This window comes from Setaria viridis, chromosome 3, assembly GCF_005286985.2.
Source record: "Setaria viridis chromosome 3, Setaria_viridis_v4.0, whole genome shotgun sequence".
In the NCBI taxonomy this organism is placed as follows: Eukaryota; Viridiplantae; Streptophyta; class Magnoliopsida; order Poales; family Poaceae; genus Setaria; species Setaria viridis.
The window spans coordinates 39,506,948-39,530,642 of record NC_048265.2 but is presented as its reverse complement, the minus strand read 5'-3'; the positions used below and the strand labels follow the sequence as shown (position 1 = coordinate 39,530,642).

General features: G+C 44.2%; 3 protein-coding genes across 3 annotated transcripts; 2 read left to right on the top strand and 1 right to left on the bottom strand.

Annotated features, from left to right (window-relative positions):
- Positions 1 to 5,721: 5,721 nt before the first annotated feature.
- Positions 5,722 to 8,517, bottom strand: LOC117847357 (uncharacterized). The gene is made up of 2 exons (XM_034728547.2): positions 8,297 to 8,517; positions 5,722 to 6,174 (listed from the first exon to the last, which is right to left on the bottom strand). Exons 1-2 carry the CDS (start codon positions 8,347 to 8,349, stop codon positions 5,922 to 5,924), a joined length of 306 nt encoding a protein of 101 aa, XP_034584438.1. The 5' UTR covers positions 8,350 to 8,517; the 3' UTR covers positions 5,722 to 5,921.
- A 165-nt stretch (positions 8,518 to 8,682) lies between these two features.
- On the top strand, positions 8,683 to 21,063 carry LOC117848798 (DEAD-box ATP-dependent RNA helicase 28). The gene is made up of 19 exons (XM_034730341.2): positions 8,683 to 9,195; positions 9,393 to 9,566; positions 11,016 to 11,084; positions 11,163 to 11,269; positions 11,988 to 12,066; positions 12,446 to 12,619; positions 12,745 to 12,893; positions 13,080 to 13,175; positions 13,537 to 13,639; positions 14,505 to 14,567; positions 14,732 to 14,793; positions 16,870 to 16,966; positions 17,570 to 17,688; positions 17,765 to 17,807; positions 17,932 to 18,033; positions 19,106 to 19,201; positions 19,293 to 19,379; positions 20,173 to 20,459; positions 20,653 to 21,063. The coding sequence occupies exons 1-19, from the start codon at positions 8,749 to 8,751 to the stop codon at positions 20,669 to 20,671; spliced, it is 2,373 nt and encodes a 790-aa protein (XP_034586232.1). The 5' UTR covers positions 8,683 to 8,748; the 3' UTR covers positions 20,672 to 21,063.
- Positions 21,064 to 21,343: 280 nt separating this feature from the next.
- LOC117848799 (UPF0481 protein At3g47200) lies at positions 21,344 to 23,469 on the top strand. Its single transcript, XM_034730343.2, has 2 exons — positions 21,344 to 22,438; positions 22,654 to 23,469. Exons 1-2 carry the CDS (start codon positions 21,833 to 21,835, stop codon positions 23,377 to 23,379), a joined length of 1,332 nt encoding a protein of 443 aa, XP_034586234.1. The 5' UTR covers positions 21,344 to 21,832; the 3' UTR covers positions 23,380 to 23,469.
- The last annotated feature ends 226 nt before the right edge of the window (positions 23,470 to 23,695 follow it).

The following is a 23,695-nucleotide window of genomic DNA, read 5'->3' as shown; positions in this document are numbered from 1 at the left end:
TGCGCGGCATGCAACGGCACCACGGTCACCATGCCCGTCGCCGGCCGCCACTGCGAGGGTCTCAGCTACCACCCCAGCGCGCTGTCCTCCTCCGCCGCCGCGGCGTCGCCATCGTGCCCGGCGCGGCGATCAACGTGACGTGGACGGGCACACGCACGCGTGGACGGAGACCGTCGTCCGTGAGCTTCAACCTCAGTGTGATCAACGGCGGTGGCCGGGACCGGGACGGCGCGCACACCGTGCGGGTGTGCGCCGACCCGCCGCCCGAGGTCACCGGCGCGCCCGTCAGCGTTCCGGCGGGTGCTCGTCTTGTCGGCGTGGAGCTGAGCACGGCCGCCGAGAAAATCACGCTGAACGTGTGCTGGGCGTTCGGTATCATGGCCTACACCGTCGTGCCGTCCGGCGTCAGCGCCGTGCCCGTCGAGAACGGCGACTCGTCTTCATCGGTGTCGTTCTCCGTCTAGTCGTCGTCTTTGCTGCCTTTTCCCTGACAGACATGAATGTTTTAGCTGGGGTCGGTTCATAGTTTCGTTGCCATGCATCTCAGTGTTCAGGATCGTGCTGAATTGGAGTGTTGGGTGGTAAATCTTGGTTCTCGAGCAAAATAAGTGACACTTTTCTCAGAGGAAACTAAATCAATCATTTGTTGCCGCAATCTCGCAGATTTTCTCATCGGTGATGCCTAAAGGAACCGGGAGGCCGCTGTTGGGATTTGGAAACGGACACTGCTGTGGGCCATGCTAGCGTTACCGGCCATCGAATCATCACAGCTCACTTCACTCTCTCAAACTTTCCATTTCAGGAAAGTATTCTTTACATTTTTAGAACCTGTACTATAACTTCGACATATAATTTTATAATTTTGTACTAACAACTTATTAGATAATTTTTTCATGCAACTTTAATGGCATGCGAAACTTATGCGTATAAATTCTACATACAATTTATAAAGGACAACTTCAAATTTTATTTTTTACAAATTTATAACTTATGCACACGATTTGTATAATTTTTTGCTACCAACAACTTATGTGATAAGTTTTGTAATACAACTTTCATGATATATACAACTTATACGCATAACATTTGTCGTAATTTTACGAGAATCTTGTTAAAAATTTATGCAATAACATATACGCAAACAAGATTTACTTGAATACAAAATATATGGAAAAATCAAAATATATGGAAAAAAATTAATTGAATAGGAAAAACGAAAAAAGAAAAAAAAACATGCTCGCGCGCACAGCACGGCGATCCGCGCGACTTTTTTGTTTTTAGCCCTTTTTGCGAAAGATTCTCACAAATAGGCTCCTGGCGGAACCAATTCCAAAAATGGACCCTTAGCTTGGCGCCATCCATGCTGGCGCCAAGCTACAACGTCTCGGCGCCAGCCATCCTGGCGCCAAGGTCTATACATCAGCCATCCTGGCGCCAAGGTCTATACATAGCAGCTGACGCGGATGCCGACGTGGCGGGGGCTTGGCGCCATGGATCTTGGCGCCAAGCTTGGCGCCGTAGATCTTGGCGCCGAGCTATCTACCCCGTCCCTCTACGCGTTTCGAACTAAACAAGTATAATTATTCCGAGAAGTATGCAATAAACTAAGCTGTGGTTCAATTGAACTTTTTTTCTACATTTTATTTTTTTCTTTATTTTTTTCTCTGTTGTACAGGTAAACAAACGGTGCAACTTATTTTACGGAAAAAAAATCAGTTCCCTCGACGGTGGCGCCGGTAGGTCGTAAAATCTCGCGTTTCCGGTCGATATGGTAAAATGTAGAAAAAAAAGTTCAATAGTGGGGTTCAAACTTAGGTCTCCAGGATAAGAAGCCCACCCCTAACTAGTTGAACCATAGCTTAGTTTGTTGCATACTCCTTGGAATAATTATACTTGTTTAGTTCGAAACGTGTAGAGGTACGGGGTAGATAGCTCGGCACCAAGATCTACGGCGCCAAGCTTGGTGCCAAGATCCATGGCGCCAAGGCTTGGCGCCATCATGGATGGCACCAAGCCCCCGCCACGTCGGCATCCGCGTCAGCCGCTATGTATAGACCTTGGCGCCAGGATGGCTGGTGTCGAGACGTTGTAGCTTGGCGCCAGTGTGGATGGCGCCAAGCTAAAGCTCCATTTTTGGAATTGGTTCCGGCGGATGCCTATTTATGAGAATCTTTAAAAAAAAAGGCTAAAAAACAAAAAAAGTCAGCCGATCCGCACGGTGGCTGCAGCAGCGCCATCACATGTGGGCGTGTGGACCCCACACCCTGCCACTCGCACCTCACTGCCTTGCCTCGCGTGCCAGGAAGCGCGATGGCTCGCAAGGGTGGAAGCAGATTTGCGCACTGTTGTTTGCCATTATCTAGCTAGGTGGGGTTCCTGGGACAGCCGAACTAAGTGGCTAGTTTATGACTTGTCAAATACACTTAAGTTGCAAATGTTTACCGTCTTCTAAGAAAATTCATAGATGTGGCAAGAAAATTTCATGTATAAAACCTAGAAAGCTTGTCCAATAGTATAACAACAAAGAAACAAATCATAGCACTAACTAGTTCATAAAAAGAAAGAGAGCAGTAGAAGATGTTGAACAAGGTACGAAACACCACATGTAACCCAACTGGCATTAGTGTTGTTTTTAAGCTAACAATCAACATGCATCAAGTTAGGTTTGACCTAAAGAATCTCCATACACAAATCCAAAGCCACCAATCCCCCATCGATGGTTGTACCTGTTAAGGTACTCTTAGTAACTCTCAAAGATTTCTGCCACATCACCACTATCTTGATCCTTCTTAATATCACTGTCCTGAGCCTTCTCAACATCACCATACCCGGTCAAGACTACAGCATGAACATTATACGGAGCCAGCCTTCCTGAATGTATGATGTCCCTCTGTACGTTAGTGCTCCGTACCGGTATATCTCGTGGGGAAGGATTTTGGGACATTCTCTTGATATTCAGAAGCTGGTTAGTATGTGTCGTTGTCAAGATTAGTGGATCAAGACTAGGACTAGTAAATTTCTTTTATACGCGTAAGGCTTCGGATGGTGGCGTGGGAGACATGGGGTTTAGACTGGTTCGGGCAAGGGAAAGCCCTACGTCCAGTATGAGGAGCTGCTCGTGTTGCCCACGCGTGGTCTGTAGTAGGGGTTACAGGAGGGCAAGAGAGGGAGCCGGTCCCAAGTCTCTTGGGTGTGCACTGATGCTCTAATGGTGAGTGTGTGTGTGTTTTGTTGGCTTGAGAGAGTCCCCTGTCTCAGGGCCCCCGGTTCTCCTTTTATAGCTCAAGGAGAAGCCCGGGGTTACCGATGAGTTAGTGTGAGGAGAAGTGAAAGAGATAAGTAAATACAAGAAGAGGGACCAGGTCCCCGGGTCGCCGCCTCCTGCTACGGCCTTCGGTCCCTGTCAGCGCATCCACCGGAGGAGGGCGGCTGCTGTTGGATCCTGTCGACGATCCTCCTGGCGACCGCTGCCACCAAGCATGATGATGGTGTTCGGTTATGGCAACTGTGCGCGTCGGGGAAGGCGGCCGACCCCTGTGTCCTGCTTGCGACCCGTGGAACACGGACGTCGCGTCCCTGTCGCCAGATACGCGGGGCGCGAGGGCGAGCAGAACTCCCTCCTGTGTCAGGCGGCGCAGGCAATGAGTGCCTTTTGACGAAACGAGGGGAGCCACGGTCACTGTAGCCTGTGCTGTGCGGTCGTGCATGGGTACTTGTGACGGGTCACGTCGGGGGTGCGGGCGCCGTTCTGCGCTCCAGAGCCGCGGCGCATTTATGGCGAGATCGGTAGGGGACCCATGAGATCCGCACTCTTATCTTCCAGTCTGCACCCGAGGCGGATACTTGTCTTGTGAGTCCGACCCCCTACGCCCTGGGTCGGGTGAGGCAGAGTCTTGCAGCAAGGGAGCGGGTGCTCCCGACCCTGGGATCACGGGTCGGGCGAGGCACAGCCTGGCCATCAAGGGGTCGGGGGCGTCCGACCCCGGGGCACTGGGTCGGGCAAGGCGGAGCGGGGCGCTCCCCTCCCATGTTGGGCCGACAGCAGTCTTCATTACCGCAGGTGGGCCTGGGCCTTCATGATTGTTGTTTTAATGGGCATTAGGAGGTCGTTAATATTTCCCCCAAGAGTATGACTTCTCCACAATCCAAATAGCTATCAATCGATTCCATTTCATAATTGGATAAGGAATGGGATGGCTTTATTCTATACCTTGTAAGCTGCAATGAAGAAAATACGGCAACAATGGAACAGATATCTGCATAATTTCAGCTCCAGCTCCAAGATCTGCTTCTAAGTCATCTTCACCCAACACATACTACTAGAGAACCCACTTTCAATCAACCCTAATATTAGTATCGGATCTAACTTTAGCTAGTATATTTGTGGTGGATGGAAGATCTCGAAAGCCTTTAGTACCGTGTGGTAATACTATGTATTGCATAGAGGCAGTGGGTTCGAATCCTATGCACTGCACATATTTTCACGTGAAAAACTGTATGACCTGTGACTTGCATGTGTGTAGGCCTCCCGAGATTTTATATATTTTTTCAATAATTCAATGTACGCTAGGTTCATCCATTGTATGTTGCTTCCACAAAGACAGATTCTTTAGTACCGTGTACCCCTATCTACTGTTTCGGACACCAGTAGCTTCAGGGTTGTTTAGGAAGATCAACAATTGTATGCTTCACTTATTTTAGAGAAATTATTAGCAAAATAGGTGCATTTCAATTTAGTTTCTCTGCATGATCAAACTTAAAGTTAGAACTTTTCCAAATTTCAGTGGTTCATTAGAATTTTGACATGAACTCTAGATTCACATTCTTTTGTTCTAAAATGTCATATATGGATATACCAACAGAACTCAATATTTCATAATTTCTCTATAGCTGACTTGTTCGAAAAGAGTATCCCCACTGAGTTCTAGTAGTGCACAAGCTCTTCTCTTGTAGCGTTACATTCAGTTTTATACTCTACTAGTCAGCTTTGGTACTTGGATTTTTACTTTCAAAACTTTTTAGATGACAAGATCTTGCAACGCAGAAATCAAAGGACGTTGTCAAAGAAACCATTGAAATCCTTGGGGTTGACCCCTGCCAAACTCTTCTGGAATGGCCAGTAATAATTGATGTTTTTATGAAAAACCTCAAATCTTTTAGACCTCACCTCACAAGGCTTTCGCCGCCACCAGAGAAAGCAACGTTGAGGTAGAGAAAAACTCAGAGGACCTTATTCTGAAGCGAAGTCGTGGTCACCACCTTGCCGATCTCGCAATGGAAACCAAAGCCACCCTGCATGCTCACCGTCACCAAAGAAGAGAAGGGAGAACCAAATCATTAACACCGAAAATCTCAATATGTGGGAGCCTAAAACCTAAACCTAGAATTTGATCTATTAGCACTACTGCTGCGGAGACGAGCGATAGGGTTTTGCTCCACCGCAAGAATCTTAGAAACACATTTATATCGACCAATTATTGGCTTCAGTTCCCAAAGTCCTGATGCCAAATTTGACTAAAGCCTCCCAATCGCCGTTATTCTTCACCTCTGTTTTTCAGTCCTTGATCTATCTGAGGTAGTCTGTGGTTGGTGGATAATGACTGGTTCCACATGCAGTGTCATGCCAATTTTCATATGACAACAATGTCATGCCATCAGTGTTATATCTAATTATCTTGTCACCTGTGATCTAAGCACTTCCTAGCACTGAAACAAAAAAAATAAAGAGTTACATGCTGTTGTCTTAACTAACAGTTTGGAGTGCACTGTTTACTGATCATTGCTCAATACACAATTACACATTATTTGTGAATAATAAAGATATCCATAATTCAGAAGTTCAGAGGTATCAAATTGTTATATGAGCAAGATTTCCAATCATGACAAGTGATGACAGAAGTCAGCAAAACATAAAAGGCGTTTCACTTGTCTGCATTGCCAGAAGATTCTGCGCTTTCAATCCCATCTGAAGCATCAGCCGGAAGTTTCTGGGCTTCCAAAAGCTTCATCTGCCGCTCGGCATGCTCCCTCTCACACTGGCTAATGCCCATGATGATGTCAAGCATGGTTCCTGTCGTGCCGAAAAAGACTAAGGGAGCAAATGATTTCTTCTTTATGCCCACAGGAATAGCAACAAGGGCACCAGCAACTGAGAAGAACCAAGTTCCCAGAGCACTGCATAAATATGAAAACTTGTATCAGCATACCAATATTCTAATTCATTTTTTCATACACATCTGAGCCGAGCTGATATTAGTTCTTTTTATAAGTAAGTCCCGTGTCAGAAATTAGGATACAGAGCCAAGCAATCAAGCAAGTAATGATATGTTGTTTTTAATGCCTACACACTCACTAGTTTCTATTGACCATTTATAAGTTGATTGTACTATGGCCCTGTTTGGCACAGCCTCTCAACAGCTCCCACACCGAGAAAAGATCAACTGTTGCCATATGGCAGAATTTTGTAACAACTTATTAGTAAGAAGGTACTAAGAATGTGCATTTCAGTAGCTTCTCCCACAAGTTTGATTTTGTAGCAGAATCTGTGCCAAGCAGAGCCTAAAAACCATGGAATTGAGATATTGCAGATGAGACTGTACAAAAGAGGTCACCAAATGGGACAGGACGATTTCATATTATATTACAATATATACAGTGTTTAGAGACAGTAACCATCACATTAGAATAAATAGTTCTAGCCACACAAGACACTGAAATAAATCACAATCCAATTCAAATGGGGGAAATAACTGTTCTCGTGCATACGCATGTATAGCTGATAGATCAGCTCATAGACAGCTCCATATTTCTATGCACTCAAACAACTCATTTTTAACACAACAATTATGTAAATCAAAAATATGATTGCCTTAAAGATAACCTCAAGCAACTGCTGAAAGCATCCGCAGTAAGTTTGCCAATTGATCAATATAAATCCATCCAACAAAAAAATCCCTCGAACAGTCAAGAAGAGAAAGGAAGCATAATAACTGAAGTTAAACATGATGTAGTCTTAAACAGAACTTGAGATATATATGTCATACTACAGATTGCCTGAATTCACGCAACCTGAACAAAAACCAGCGCCCTAAATAAAGTTGAGATCATAGGCTTAAGCTGAATAAAATTGAACAGAAGTTGCAGCAAACAAACTATCTGGAAGGTGATTATCTATTCTCACATAGCTAGTAAACTTTTTACCACACTTTCACTATCTTAACTATCACGGTTGTATCAGCAGTACCTCACACCAGTTAGTAAAAACGTTAAAAGGTTCACCAATCTTAAATATAGGGAAACACAGTAACATTTGCACTCCTGTTGTATCACAACTAGTGGAAACTGGGCTGCCCCAGAATACAAGCTATTTTCCTTTCAGAATTATGTCATTGTAACTCTGTATTATCTGACAGCTGGACAATCCAAATGCCATGTTTACAAACCTTTCTGTTTCAGGAGCAAGCAATTTACGGCAACCTCTCTTTATCAGAAGACAACTAAAATTATTTTTATCTGACACACTTAAATTAATGCTTCTTTAATTGCTTTTGATTCTATGAACGTGGTCCTGCAATAGGCTAACAGAAATTCAACTTTAGTTTTTATTAGTGAGTCCCAGCAGGCAAACAACATAGAGTTGGTCTCATGAGTTTCTAATGGTGATGCTGGAAGTTGTTTAGCCGTGTCGTAAAGTCCAAACACTTCATGAACTTTATTGCCCCCAACCATTTCCCCGTGCATATATAGAAACAGAAGGGTTCAATGGCCTTTCATCAATTGGGTATTCCTCTCCTTTTGTATCTCTTCCATTGCAAGAACTTGAATAGCTGCTTGCATTTTCAATCAGGGATTGCAGCTAGGTATCAAGGATTGTTTTTTGAAAGATGGTAACAAGGATTCTCACCCTGCCCATCTTTGTAAAATATCCAGGATCTTGCAATAATATAATTCAAAAAATACAGTTAGCCCAATAGATTGCGACACACTTCACGCAGCACTTGAAAGCACGAAATCTCTTGCGCACAACGCGAGGAGCACAAAGAAAACTCTACTATAATATTTAACAGTCATGTTAAAGCCTATCTTTCCAAAGGCATGGCCTAAAAGGGAGTCACCGCTAAGCACAAATAAATCTCGAACACACCTATTTTCATGAGGGGGTTAATCGCCAGACGAACAAGGGTTCCTAGTTCGGCGAATCTGGGAGCGGAGAGAGGGACCTAACTATCTAATCCTGAACCGCACACGCGGGGGGTGGGGGGGTGGGGGGGGGGGGGGGGTGGAAGATCACACTGACTTGGCCACGGTGCAGTCCTCCAGCTGCTTCTCGCCGCTGCCGACCCGGTCCATCGCCGCAACGCCTCCTTCCGCCGGCGTGAGGTGGCCTCCCCGAACGACGCGTGAGTGACGGCGAAGACGGCTAGTTGCAAACAGCGGCGCGCGTCGCTGCGGCTGCCGGCGGCGGGGAGCTGCCTGGAGATGGGAGACACTGAGAAGCACGTGCTCGCTCTACGTGGGCCCCACTTGTCATTACTGAACTTTAACTTGGGCTCGTGGGCTCGGGATTACTACCTCTGTTGGGCCGCTCTAATCCGATGGCCCAATCGAAGCCCAGCCCATCACTACCTCGATCGGCCGCTCTCCTCCACGAAACCCTGGACTAAACCCTCGCTCCGTTCCCCTCCCTCTTTCCGGCGCCGGAAAAGCGAGTTCACAGCCACCTCTGTGTGTCTCCCCCCCCTCTTCGCCATGGACCCCAGCTTCCGGTTCGACCCGGACGGCTCCGACGACGAGGCCGCGGCGGCCCCCTCCGCGCGGCGCAAGGCCGCGGCGCAGTCGCCGTGGGAGTTCTCGTCCTACGCGGAGTCCGTGGCGGCGGAGCACGCGCGCCGCCGCACCACCTCCATCGACGAGAAGATCTCGCAGCTGCGACAGGGCCGCGCGAAGCCCGTCCTCTCCGATGACTCCGAGAGCGGGAGCGGGGAGGACGATAGCGATGAGGAAGAGGTGGAGGGGGAGAGCGGGGATGAGGAGGACGAGCTGGAGGAGAGCGAGGACGAGGAGGAGGAGGTAGAGGGGAGCGGCGATGAGGTGGAGGAGGAGGTCGAGGGGAGCGACGAGGAGGAGGGCGGCGAGGTTGAGGGGGAGGAAGAAGGAAACGAGCAGGGAGAAGAGGAAGAGGAGGGTGCCCATGAGGTGAGCTTCGCACTGTTCGATTCCCAACCTTGTTCTGTTCAGTATCGTTTTAGCTACTTGTGCGGTGTTCATTACATGGAGAACTACTGAGAATTCCTGATTGCAAACAATCAGTGCCATTTAGTTACTCAGCAGTCAGTATGCTGGTAATCTGTTGCTTTTCATGTTGTGAGATGCTTGTTAATTGGTAATAACAGGAAGAAGATACGGCCGAGCAGGATGGTGCAACTGGCACTGTGGATCCTTCTAAATTTTTTGCTTCTTCGGAGGGAGCATCATTCCATGCAAATTCGTTCCTTGAGCTCAACTTGTCCCGCCCACTAGTCCGAGCTTGCGAAGCACTTGGCTACCAGAAACCAACTCCGATTCAGGTTTGCACTTTCAACTCTTTATTAGTCCATGTTTACGAACAAGTTGTTGGTACCAAATGCCCAAATCAGCCCTTTTGCAGTTCCTCAAATATTTCAGATTCTCTAAGCAATGAATACGAACTGTTTGATATTACCCTAATTGCTAATTTCACATTCAAAGAACTTGTTCATATATCGAGAAAATGCTTCACTCATATCTCATGTTTTCTTATTAGCTCAGTAGGCATAAGAATTTAGATGGCACAGGTGATGAAAATTTGTGGGTCAATTGCTGCCAATTTTATATCCATGGAGAGGTTGGAACTGAAAGGGAAATGTTTTCTAAAGGGAGATTAAAACTATCATACCTTCATTGTGATTTATTTTGGCATGTCATGTGTTTGATAAATCAATTCCCTATAGTTATTCACCTTTTTTTGTGACAAAGAATGTTTTGGGATTGGAAGTAAATCCCAATTTCCTGCCCAGTCCCATCACAGCTCTCTTCCCCCCTCCCAAATATAGTTATTGCAGGAGTTATATGCCATTTTTTTTTCATTTCAAACTACAGTGGAGAATATATATCAGTCTTGGATGCATGGGTGCTATATTTAACTACTAGTGGGGGAAAGAAGTTAGTGGTTGTGGAAATGCAGTTCGGTATTTCAACTAGTCTTGCACTTCCCTTAAGTTTAGTAAAGGGGTATTTTTCCAAAATCCAAATGAATGACACTCTATTTTCATTTTTCCTTTTTAGTTTAGATCAGGGCTTAGTCTATGGGTTTTAAAATCTTCACAATGTATATGTATACTTTGAACATGTCTTAGTGCGGGAGTGAAATAACTATCTTTTTTTTAGAAAAATGTGATTTAACTATCTTGATTGCCTATAATGGCCACGGTTTGTTAGATAACATCCACCTTTCATTTTTGAACTGAAATGCTTTGTTCATGTGACATTTATAATGAGCATGCATTGAAATATGTCTTGGGTGTTACATTAGTTTGATCTTTGGGTCATTATGCTGTTAACTCTGCTTTTTAACACTTGTCACTTACTGAGTGGAGTATTGTAAATGGAAAGAAATACTAATATGATAAACTGTGCCTGTTGATAAGCTTACGAACTGAGCCTACCTCAGTTGGTCGAGGGAATAGATGTACGCCCAGGCCACCCAAGTTCAAGTCCTCCTCGAGGTGAATTTGGGTGCCTAGTTCTTCTTAATTAAATAGCCACCTAGTTCCTCCTGGGTTGCTCGATTTTTTTTCCTTGTTGGTAAGCTAAGAGCAGATTTCGGCTAACGTGTTCATAAGAGTCAGCAATAAGGGCCAAACTTAGCTAATTTTACCTTTATAAATGCGTATTTATCTCCTTGATCTTTAAAGAAATCATTTTTTGTTTCTGTTATGGAACACTTTCATATAAGTGGTTATACTTGCAACTTGAGTTGTCAACTGTGAATATTCCAGGCTGCTTGCATACCTTTGGCATTAACTGGAAGGGACATATGTGGTAGTGCTATAACAGGATCTGGAAAGGTATCTCTAATGACGCAGATATTCTTTGGGTATTTTGAGGTTGTATCGGCGCAGAGTTACTAATCTCTTTTAAGTTAGACAGCTGCTTTCTCTTTACCCGTGCTGGAACGTCTACTTTTCCGACCAAAGCGTGTACCTGCAATTAGGGTGCTTATTCTTACTCCTACCAGAGAGTTGGCTGCTCAGTAAGTTTCATATTTTCGTTTTCTTATGTGACCATATTTTATCTTACCTCATTTCTGTGTTGTTATTACATCAGACATAATTAAAACTGCAATGTAGTCTTCAAAGTCCATTTCCTTCCTTTAATTGTTTGAAACTGCAATGGTTTGTTTTATCTGTATTTTCTGGGGATATGAATGCTGTGTTTCTTTTATATTTTGTTGTATTATTTGACATTTCTTAAATTGTGGCCATCTATATGTTCTGTTGAAACACAGTTCATTAGGTTCATAGGTATTTTTTTTCACGTTCCTCAATTATTCTTTATTTCATTTGCTGTCACCTTTGGGACTACAGGGCTGTTTCCTGTTGCATGATTTGTAACTTTATGATGTGATCAGGAATCTTTTGCTTAGTTGTGAAGGAAGGCCATAGTGAATTGATGTGATATTTGCAAGGCAGTTTTTTCTTAATAATGTTTTGAACAATAAGAGAAAATTATGGCAGATCATTGGCTCTTTGGCTTGTATAGAACGTTACATGTGAATATCTAGCATGTTAACAAACAGAGCCGCTCTATTCTTTATTTTTAGCTTTGCTGAACTGATATAAAAAGTTGACTTAATTCATTATATTAATACATAGTTAGTTTCAATACTCATCAGTATTAATGCGTCTGTGTTCAGTACCAGTTAATACTTACTAGGGAACTATTTAACATCCATGCCCCTACATATGCAGGGTCCATAGTATGATTGAGAAGTTGGCCCAGTTTACTGATATTAGATGTTGTCTCATTGTTGGAGGACTTTCATCTAAGGTATTCTTGTTTGTGCTGTGTTCTATTATGCTGTTTATGTTTTCCTAAGGCTTTTTCCTTTCCCTATAGCGGTTAATATGTCTGTGCACAACACAATGTTTTTCCATGCATTAGGATGTACATGCTTTAATTCCATTTTTAGTATTGAATTTAGAGATGTTTAACATCTGGTCTGCTATTTTCAACACTGTCCAATGTATTATAACCTGTTGTCTTGCTATTAATCGCTTTGATCATTTGACTTGTACACTACAATCGTGCAATTTATGGTAATATTTTTACTTTTTCTTTCTTCTGTTATTGCCCTCTGATTCTTTTGTCTGGTTCAATGCTTCCCAACACTTATGTGTTGTAATCTTGCTGATGAAATGCTGCTCAGGTTCAAGAGGTAGCTCTAAGGTCAATGCCTGACATCGTTGTAGCAACTCCTGGGCGTATAATAGATCATGTACGCAATTCTCTCTCTGTTGGGCTTGAAGATCTAGCTGTTGTGATCCTTGACGAGGCTGACCGTTTGCTAGAACTGGGTTTCAGTGCTGAAATACAAGAACTGGTAACTGTCTAACTCCTGTGCTAGTTTTGTTGTCTTGCGATTTTATTGTAGTTTTTCATTGTATTATGTGAAATCCAGTTGTTTCTAACTATTTCCATCTCACTTTTGCCTAATAATTATTGCAGATTCGCATGTGTCCTAAAAGGAGGCAGACTATGCTTTTTTCTGCTACAATGACAGAAGAAATTGATGAACTTGTAAAACTTTCACTAAACAAGCCTGTCCGTCTTGAAGCTGATCCTTCTCTGAAACGGCCTGCAACGTTGACTGAAGAGTATTGCCCATTCTTCATTCATGACCATTTTTCTCTTCTAAGTAGTTTCTGCTTTCTTCTGTAGAGATGGAATTACTGTATGATTTATGGCTGTTATGTTTGTGATGAGTAGACGTCTTCATCTGCTCAATGTCTATGTTTTGACGAATCTACTAGTTTCATTTATATCCTCCCAATTTTATACAGGTTTGTAAGAATACGACGAGCACGCGAATCAAATCAAGAAGCTGTTCTACTTGCACTCTGTTTGAAGACTTTCAAGCAAAGTGTTATCATCTTTAGGTTTGTGTTCTTGATAACTTGGTAAATTTTCATTTCTTAATTTTGAGGATGACTTTTTACTGGTAGTACAGTGGACATTTGCTGTCTTATACTCATTGTGTTATCCTGGAAAATGCCCAAGAATCATGTTGAACTGGCTTGTTACTCATTGTGTAGTAGTTGAAAAGATAGTCCAAAAATATAATATTCTGGTTTAGAGTCCATCATGAGAGTTTGTAGGTATGTGCGTGCGCGCTCGCGCCTGTATATAATGATTCTGTTTTTGCACTGAAGATTTATATACCCATCAATTTGGTGATATCAATCGTTTGTTTTACTATTTTTGTTATCATATTGATTTTAATGGCTTGCCCCATTGCAGTGGGACAAAGCTATCTGCTCACAGGCTAAAAATAATATTTGGTCTCAATGGCATGAAAGCTGCTGAACTTCATGGCAACCTTACACAGGCCCAGCGACTTGAGGTAATTTATTTTTTATGTGATGTTAACTGTTATTCCCTCCGTTTCAAATTGTATGTCGTTTTGACTTTTCTAGATACATAGCAAAATCTATGTATCTAGAAAACCCAAAATGACCTATAATTTGAAACGGAGGGAGTATGTCTCAAAATTTCTCTTGGGTATATGATGCCAACCTTGCAGAGGCCTTTTTCTTTTTGGGTATATATGATGTTAACTGTTATGCTACAAAATTTCTGTTCCAGTGCATTCACTGGAAGATGTTGGAGCACTGTTGTAATGCTATAGCTTGTCAAATTGTGTATGAACTGTCTTATGGTTAAATCAGCTTTCGTCTCTGAATTCACACTTAATGTGCTATACCTCTCAGCTTATCAAATAGTCCCAATGATGAGTCTGTGTGGTTTGAGCTAGTTGAGCTTAAAGAATTTAATGTTCAGATATCTTTGTAGGCTTAATGTAGGGTCAAAACATGATGCATATACTTAGTGCAGAAAAGCTCCAAACTGACTTGACTCGCACCATATTGGTAGGTGTAAGATGATGACTGTTATAATTCATTACACTGTTTCTCCAACAAAGGAACTGCATAAATTGATTATTGCTGTTTGGGGTCCAACTGAGCACTTTGGGATCACATCACACCAATAACATCCAGGGATCCTAAATACATATTTCTGTCTGGATAATCTGAACTACATGAAATTGGTAGCTTCAGATGATCTGTTACATGCAATAAGACTTGTATGCTCAATTTTCTTTGGTAATCAAATAACAGTTTACATGCAATTCTCAGCATTTCAGTTCATTGAATCAAATTGTCATATCTTCACCAGTCTGATGGAAACTTTTTTTTTTTGCTCTGTAGGCTTTGGAACTTTTCAAAAAACAAGAAGTGGACTTCCTGATTGCAACTGATGTTGCTGCTCGTGTAAGTGACTTTGTACAGCTTTGTAATTCTCTTTTACTTTGTTGTGCTGTTTATTATAGAAGGTGCTATTATTTTGACAAAAAAATTACCGTATTCAATGAAATTAAACAATTGGAGATACATGGGTTGATGCTTTATTGATGAATTATTGGTTTAACTTTTAGGGGATTGACATTGTTGGTGTTCGGACCGTAATAAATTTTGCTTGCCCACGAGATGTGAAAACGTAAGTTCTAAATATGCGGAAGACTCATTTTTCTGTCAACTGTATTCACTAACATTTACTTAGTTCAAGCTTCATGTCCTAGAGCGAACCATTTACTTGTCCAATACTGATTGTTGAGTTGACATCTTTTATTTATCTATTATTATTTAGGCTTCAATGCTTGATCTTCTCTACCTATAAATATAATTGAACTGTTTAGCTCATTTCTTTATTAACATTTGCAATACGAGATATCTGATCCGTTGTGTGGCTTTGGTCATCTTCAGTAGATCTCTCTTATTTTGTTACTAAAATTTGAATGAGTAAGAGCAACTCCAAGAGTCTACTAAAAAATCATTTCCCAAAACTATCTATTGGGGGCTCTACTAAAAATTTTGTTTCCCCAAAATCATGTCTCACCCCACAGCAGATCCCCAACAATAAACTCCCCAATACTTCAAAACTGGCCATGTCAGAACGTGTGAGCCCCTCAATTGGGCTGCCAACACCCCCTCACGATCTGTTCTATGTCGCACTCCTAGCGCTGCTGCCCGCCGCCGGCGGGAACCAGATTCAGTAACTTGCCGGGCGTAACTTGAGCCCCCATATCCGACTTCCAGAGCCCATCCAACGATTAATATTTGTTGACTTCTCTCACATCTTATCCTTTCACGAGAAACACACGCCACCGGCAGGGGCAGCTCAGGCAACCAACGCCGCCGGTCAATTCCATCACTGCCATTCAATAACTCGCACTAAGAATTAGTAAAATCGATTGCCCATGGCCACCTCTTCTCTCATGTGCTCTCAGTTTTGTTAGACATGGCTTAATTTGTTGTTGGTTCTGGGTGTTTGCCGTTGCTGATTGCGGTGGAGGAATGACTCACCATCGCAAGCACGCCCTGCTCCCGTGAATATGCTCCCCCCCGCAGCCTGCACCGACTCCGCCTCACAGCGCTCAATAAAGTCTGGCAGAGGAGGACCCCTCGTTTCCCCAGGGCCTCGTCCGCACACCTCCCAATCCGGCAATCCCCATGTCTAGCAGCGCCGCCCCTGACCTGGAGGAGATCAGGGCGCGCATCGTCATCCTCGGCGGCCCCCATCAGAGCAATCCGCCCCTGCTCCAGCTCCAGCTACTCCTCCCAATGCTGCTGCCAGGCCGTCCAGCAGCGGTAACAACGACGGCAAGAAGGCCACCCCGCCTGCCGCCCTGTGCGGCCTCTTCCGCTTCGCCGACGGCCTTGACTGCGTCCTCATGCTCGTCGCCGCCCTCGTCCGCGGCTGCTTCCTCCCCGTCTTCCTCTGCTTCTTCGCTGATCTCGTCGACTCCTTCGGCTCCCAAGCCAACGACCTGGACACCATGGTCTGCCTCGTCGTCAAGTACGCATTCTACTTCCTCGTTGTAGGGGAAGTAGCTTGTCGAGGGAGATGCCACGGAGGCAGAAGTAGCAGCGCACAGAAAAAGGAGCAACGCGCGGGTAAGGAGCAGCGCTCGAGGGCGATTGGGGAAGACCAGGGCGACGGAAATATACGGGGCGACGGGGGAATTATTCGGGACGTTGAATATTTGCGGGGTGTTTAGGGGAGTTGTTGGAGCCTGTTTTTTTCGTTTTCTCCCTAATTGAGGTATTGGGGCTAATAAAAGGGAGCTCTCGGAGTTGCTCTAACCTTACAATCCATTAATCCATTGTTATGGAATGGGGTACTTCAATTAATGAGATGGTTGTTCCTTTTATAATAAGTCCTACAACCATCTCTTCTCAAAATCAAACACTGTACAACAAAACTGTTTATCAGGATTCTTAAGGTGACCATGTGAGTTGTTTTTGTGCAACTGACATGCTTTTTTTGGGTATCACATTCTGTCCGTGACTCAGTGATCTGTTTGCACCATGAATTTGTTTTCCCCCCCTATGTTTTCCACTTCCAGACTTGACTTAATCATTCCATAGTCCTCCTTTTTAGTTAAAGAACTTTGAACCGTGAATTTCATCGCCACTCATATGTGACTCCCTAGTTCCAGTCTTATGTAAGAATTTTTCAGATTTAGCCATGCTATGCTGTAAGTCTGTACTCCTATTGTCTATGTTATTGCAGATATCTTCATCGTGTTGGCCGCACAGCGCGGGCAGGCAGAGAAGGATATGCTGTGACATTTGTAACAGATGATGATAGATCCCTCTTGAAAGCAATTGTAAGTATTTTTTTGTAATATGCTAAGGATAAAATTGTTATATTGTAGAATTGCAATCATTTCCTGCTTTAGCTCGAGAACAGTAGTTTGTTTCCAATTTCCGTCATTCTAAAGCTTGATTGTTTTGTAATCAAAGAATAACTAATGAGAACTGTGGTCATTTTTCATGAGGATGTAGCTATTTGATAGTTGTAGTATGTGAGTCACATGGCTTTTAAGTTTCAGCCCTTAACAGGAAATGAACACAACTATGTTATGAGGTTCATTAGGGTAAACACCACCAGGAAGATAGCCAGGCGTAGACGGCTTGGAGGGGGACTAGACTATTGGGGACTTGAGATTAATTCTTCTTCATTGATTGATCTCAAATGTCTGTGCCTGTTTATATATAAAGCCAGCACCTAACAACCTGATAATTATCCTAACAAACCAACTAATTGACCTAATCCCTATCCCAATCCTTATCTCTTGACGTGAGGGATAGATGGTCTTGTCCTCCAGTCACCCATATATTGATGTATGCAGCTGTTCTGATGGTTGATTTCATTTTTATTTGCCTCGATTTGGTTGGTGTTGATTGGTTTTATCTGACTTATCTTTCAGGCAAAGAAAGCTGGTTCACAGTTGAAAAGCCGCATCGTTGCAGAGAAACCTGTGGCTGATTGTGCAAAACTGATTGAGCAACTAGAAGACCAAATTTCTACCATCATTCGAGAAGAAAGGTTACTTTGACGCTGTATTGTGCTATACTTATTTAACTTTCATCTATTACATAAATATTTATGCCTTCTCTTTTAGGGAGGAAATGTTAGTGAGGAAAGCTGAAATGGAACTTGCAAAGGTATCTTTTAGAAGTTCCAGTTTCCTTTACTAAAGAATTTTTCTTTCCTGTGAATATCAATAAGTTAGTAGATCATAACTCAGTTTAAGAATTCTGACTATATGCATTCCTTTGCCATTACCAGGTAGAAAATATGATGGCTCATAAGGACGATATATACTCACGGCCAAAGAAAACCTGGTTTACTACTGAAAGAGAAAAGAAGCTTTTGGCCAAGGCAGCTAAAGTAAGTTCATCCGTATTCTGATGTGTTATGTACTTTATCTGGGTGAGGTGTCGTGTATTTATCTTATAACAATTGCATATATTTCTATCTTTCCCTATTAATTTTTGCGATTTCACATTTTGTTGTATTGATTCTGCTTTGAGTGTTAATTATTTTGCTCACATTGTTTTTTGTTTTTAATTGCAACATTCACAATCAATTTAATGAGAACCAGATAATTTAGTTATGAGTTTCATTAACTGTATCCAACAATAATGTAGATTTGTCTGAAACAAAAAATTCATTGCAAAAGGTGCTACAAATGTGCCCCCTAGTTCCTGGACTACAGGAAATCATTTCTTGATCTGATCACTCAGCTCATATGAAAATCTAAAGAGCAACATGTTTGGCCTGTTCATGCACTCCCAATTCAATACACCAGTGCTATCTATTCCGCACTTTCCCAGCCCGACGATTCCATGGCCCTTTGCGGAGCAGATGCCAGATCCCAGGAAATAAATTGTGTCCATGGTCAAACAACTGAGAATGGAATTAGATTCAGTGGCAGCCGAGCATTGCCAAGGTCCCACCTAGCTCCACTGAGTGTCCAGCTTGGCCTACTTAGGTGTCACATCCTGCCCAGAGCCCCAGACCACTGATTTGGGTGACATCATGGTGGTTGGCTAGTGCCTAGGCAGCTGCCTAGATCACATTTGGAGAACTTAGCAAAACGGAAATAGCGAAGGATAAAAAAATAATGGATTTTGCAGACCAAACCATTTTGGAAGTGCATATGGCATGATTCAGCCTTCTATTTTTTGTCTATGAAATAGTCTCCAAGTTACTTACATGTAATCTTCAGTGACAATGTTCTCATTCTCATGACGTACCATGGACAAAGCCTTACAAATTTCTACAGAAACATTTATATATCTTCGAATGTTCCTAACGTTCTCTTGTCTTTGTTTAATTTTTCTTTTAAAAAAAATCCTGCTTACGTTGGATTGATATATTCTTTCCTCTTCAAACATATCTTGTCATTCTTCTACACGATACTGTATCAGTAATATCTGGCTTTGTTTTCTTCATCAAGGATTGTTTGGACCAAGGTAAGACCACCTCTGGAGTTATTAGTGCAAAACAAGCTGAAGAGCTCCATCTGAAGGAGAAAAGGAGAAGAGAGAATGAGGTTTGCAGTGTGCTTACAGTGATGTTTCATTGGTTTGTTAATAATGTGCATGAGATTTGTTTTACTGAATTTTTTCTTCTCTGTTTTACAGAAGAATTTACCTAGGAAGAAGCGCCGAAGATTAGAGGCACAGCGGGAGATGTTAGAAGGTGATGATGAAGATGATGAGGAAGCAAAGGTTCAGTTTATTCAGTTATTTTGCTCTCTACCTGTGGTGATAATTGAATTTGCTCAGTTATAGGAATTTGCTGCTACTGAATATAAATTAATTGAACCAGTTATAGGTTATGCTACAACTATGATTTTTGTTAAATAACTGAAATAAAAGGGTGGTATTTAGATTCGGTTCGGGCTTGATGTCTGGTGGGTACTCTATGCTGTGTAGTCTTCTTGTTTAAATCATTACTAGTTTCAGTAAGACTTTCTTGTCACTTCAGAAAAGATGCTTCCAACTACTTTTTATTTATAAATGGTGAGAAAAGTGTGTTGAACTGTACCATGATATGAAATAAAGCCCTAAAATTTATTACTTTGTGTAAAATTTGCCAAACACTTGCATAAAGAAATTTGGTCTTCAACTGCATTTCTAAGATTATTGATGACCTCTAATAGCCTAAGAAATATTGACATCTAAAGCCATTCTTATAGCAAGGTCTAGATTCAATTCAATCTAAATTGACAGTTGTGATATGTTTGTGCTTTTGCATGTATGCCATGCTACATAGGTTGTAATCTGGAGCCTGAGTTGATAGCTATGAGAAAAAGAATTATTTTCAAAAGCTTCTCTTTTGAAGGCACCTTGTAGCAGTAGCTCGTTTTACTGGAAGCACCCCTTGTTTACCTTACGCAACAAAAAATTTCTCCAATGAGGTTTAGATATGGTTTCCTGTAAAACGTTTTTGTCTGGTATATCTGGTTGACAACATCCTAACTATAACATTCGGTTCTAAACATTGAGGAGTCTCCTGCAGGAAAATAATAAAGGAGGGAAGAAGGCAAAGAAAGGCCAATCTGTAGTGGATGTGGCTTACCGTAAGGCCAAATCAATGAAGGCGACCAGTAGACGCGGTCCTGGTGCGGGCAAAGGGAAGAATGAGAAGAATTCAAGACAACATTCTGAGAAGGCCCCGACTAGGCAGGAGGAAATGCATGATCTGTTCCAGAACGATATGAGTGAATGGAAACAGGGACGCGCCTTGAAGAAAAACAACGATTTTGCCCGCAAGAAATCCAAGAATGCTTTCAAGAGTAAAGCAAGGTATGCAACAATGCTTTTTCTTTTTTAGTTAGAACAATTTGCATTGCCAGTGAATTGGAAAAGGAAAGGGTATGAAATGACTGGCTTTAGCGCTTGTGACCATATAAAGCAGCATAATTGTCTTTTTACCAGTGATGCAAAATGCCAGGCGCCACAACGTTTCTAACTGTCTTTTTTCCTTTTGTTTTGGTAGGTACAAGCGCCGAAAGTAGAAGCCTGGCCATCTTTGAAAGCGTTTGCAGCACTGGGGATGTTGTATCATTTTTGACTGACTGGTCCTGAGAAAACACCAGGATTCAGATTATGTGCCTTTTACCTTGTTGGTTGTAAAATTATTTTGCCATAGCATGTAGTTGACCCACATCATTTTCTTTATGTTTAATGTCCCGGCTTGTTCGGTGGAAGATGATTTGGAGGGGATTTGAAGGGATTAAATCCCCTACAATTCCCCCCCCCCCCAAAAAAAAATTGCATGGGGAGGGGATTAACCGAAACCTATCCCCGCTTTCAACATCTTTGTATTACCACCACCGATCTCTTAGTTCTTATGCCGAACTCTTCTGTTGCCTGTTATTTATCTGTAAGTCTTATCACTTCCTCGGTATGTTCCTGCTCCTAGGTGTATTATTGTAAGTTTGCAGTCACTATTCCATTGCAAGTTTTTTGTTCGGTAATGCTAAGATTCTGAGGAATCTTAAAAAAATCGGATGTCTAGACATATGTTTTCAATAGTTAAACATTGATGTGGCAACTATTGTTTCCCGTATGTTTCACAATGAATGTTGCATGAACTATAATGTTCATATTGTGGTGGGAATTTTCTATTCTGGAGTTGAATGATGTAGTTATTTTTTCCGCATATTTTTTAATGTTGCAACTATAAAATTTTGATGTTGCAGATGTTTTGTTTCGATGTTGCAATGGAGCGTCCGATGGTCTGGGTGCTAGCAGTGCAGGTTTTGTTTTTCATCTGGAAGGTGCCCAGGAGGCAAAACATTCCTCCCGGTGCTCTGTTCACTCACCACCATTCCGGCTTTCATCGAAGTGTACAATCCCCTCTGCGCTGCTCCTTTCACTTTATTCACCCCATGTTCCCATCCTTGGATCTCTCGCTCCTTTCCGAAAGCCTGCGATGTATCCCAATCTGCGTCACAACGTCTGCAGAATTGCTTGTGCTGCAAAGAGCCTATGAGATGAGATCACAGGACCACTCCGTCGTCTTTGAGCCCTGTCATTCCGGCCCCAGCTCACTTTAACGGCAGGCGTCAGCAGCTTGCCGGGCATGGCAATGGCACCCCTCTTCCTTCATATACCATCAGCTGTGCGCCTCGTGCTGAAGCAGAGACGCATCGGCAGCGGAGAGGCTGGACGGAATGGCGGCGTTCCGGCGTGGCAGCGGCGGGGTCGAGGAGAGCGCGTGGGTGGCGGAGGTGGAGACGGCAGTGGCGGACGGCGGCGCGTCGGAGGAGGAGTCATCGCGGTGGCGCCTCCACTGCATCTACCGCGTCCCGGCGTGCGTCAAGGACCTGAACCGTAAAGCCTACCAGCCGCAGGTGGTGTCGCTGGGTCCCTTCCACCACGGCGAGCCCCAGCTGGCGCCCATGGACGCGCACAAGCGCCGCGCCCTCGTCCACTTCCTCCGCCGCGCGCGCCGGCCGCTGCCGGAGTTCGCGGCCGCCGTCGCGGGGCTCGGCGAGCGGCTGGAGGGCGCGTACCAGGGCCTCGGCGACGAGTGGCGCGGCGGCGGCGGGGAGAGGTTCGTGGAGCTCATGGTCACCGACGGGTGCTTCATCCTGGAGGTGATGCGGGCGGCGACGGGGTGGGAGGTCAACGACTACGCCGGCGACGACCCCGTCTTCAGCGCCCACGGGCTGCTCTACACGGTGCCCTACATCCGCCGCGACATGCTCATGATCGAGAACCAGCTGCCGCTGCTCGTCCTGGAACGCCTCCTCGCCGTCGAGACCGGCAAGGACGGGGTACGTGCGTGCTTCTAAATGCGGATTTCGATGAAATTGTTTAATTCGATACTGATGTTCAAACTTTTCATTTGGCTCAAGATCATCCGTGCTCCAAAGCAAAGCCAAATGGTTCTTTATTTTTGTGCTTTTACTTTGTCCATGCATGTAGTTCCAAAAAGTGAAAGCAAGCGCCTGGTGCTATTTCTTGAGTGCATAACTTTTGTCTGTTGCAGAACGAGGATCTGATCAACCGGCTGGTTCTTCTGTTCCTGTCGCCGACGGCGTGGCCGCTGACAACTGGCGTCGGGCTGGCTCTCCACCCGCTGGACGTCCTCCGCCGGAGCCTCCTCTATGGCCCGGCCGCCGCGCCGCCGCCGTCAGACCCCTCGCCGGCGCCGGCGCCCGACGACATCATCCGGCCGGCGGAGGAGCTCTACGAGGCCGGTGTCCGCTTCAAACGCTCCCCGACGTCCAGCCTCCTCGACATCCGCTTCCACAGGGGCACCCTCTACCTCCCGCCAATCGCCATCGACGACACCACCGAGTACATGCTCCTCAACCTCATGGCGCTGGAGCGCCTCCACGCCGGCGCCGGGAACGGCGTCACGGCGTACGTGTTCTTCATGGACAGCATGGTGGGGTCGGCGCGCGACGTGGCGCTGCTGGCGGCGCGCCGGGTCGTGCACAGCGCGGTGGGAGGGGACCGGGCGGCGGCGAGGCTCCTCAACGGCCTGTCCAGGGACGTGGTGCTGGAGCCGGGGAGCGCGCTCGACGGCGTGCACCGGGAGGTGAACGCATACTGCCGGAAGAGGTGGAACCGGTGGCGCGCCAACCTGGTGCACACCTACTTCCGGAGCCCCTGGTCGTTCATGTCCCTCCTCGCCGCCGTCTTCCTCCTCGTCATGACCGTCTTGCAGACCGTCTACACCGTCCTGCCCTACTACGGCGACAAGAGCTAGCTCTCTACTTTCAAAATACAAATAAAATGCAGAGCTTATTTGTGTTACAAGGATTTCAACTCTTTTTGCAGGATTTACAAATTTGCTCCATGGTTTGTTTGTGTTACGTTACATCGCAAGATCGTCTTCCTTTTTCGGAACTTTGAGTTATGTTCCTCATTTTGAAATGACAACTATATAGACTCTTTTTTTTTTCAAGCACAACTATAGTTTCTGCAAACAAATTTATAATCCAACTCATCTGCAGTTAAACGCAAATCCATTTTACTCGACAAAAGATGGCGAAAAAAAGAGAGCAAATCTCTAAGAGCAAGTA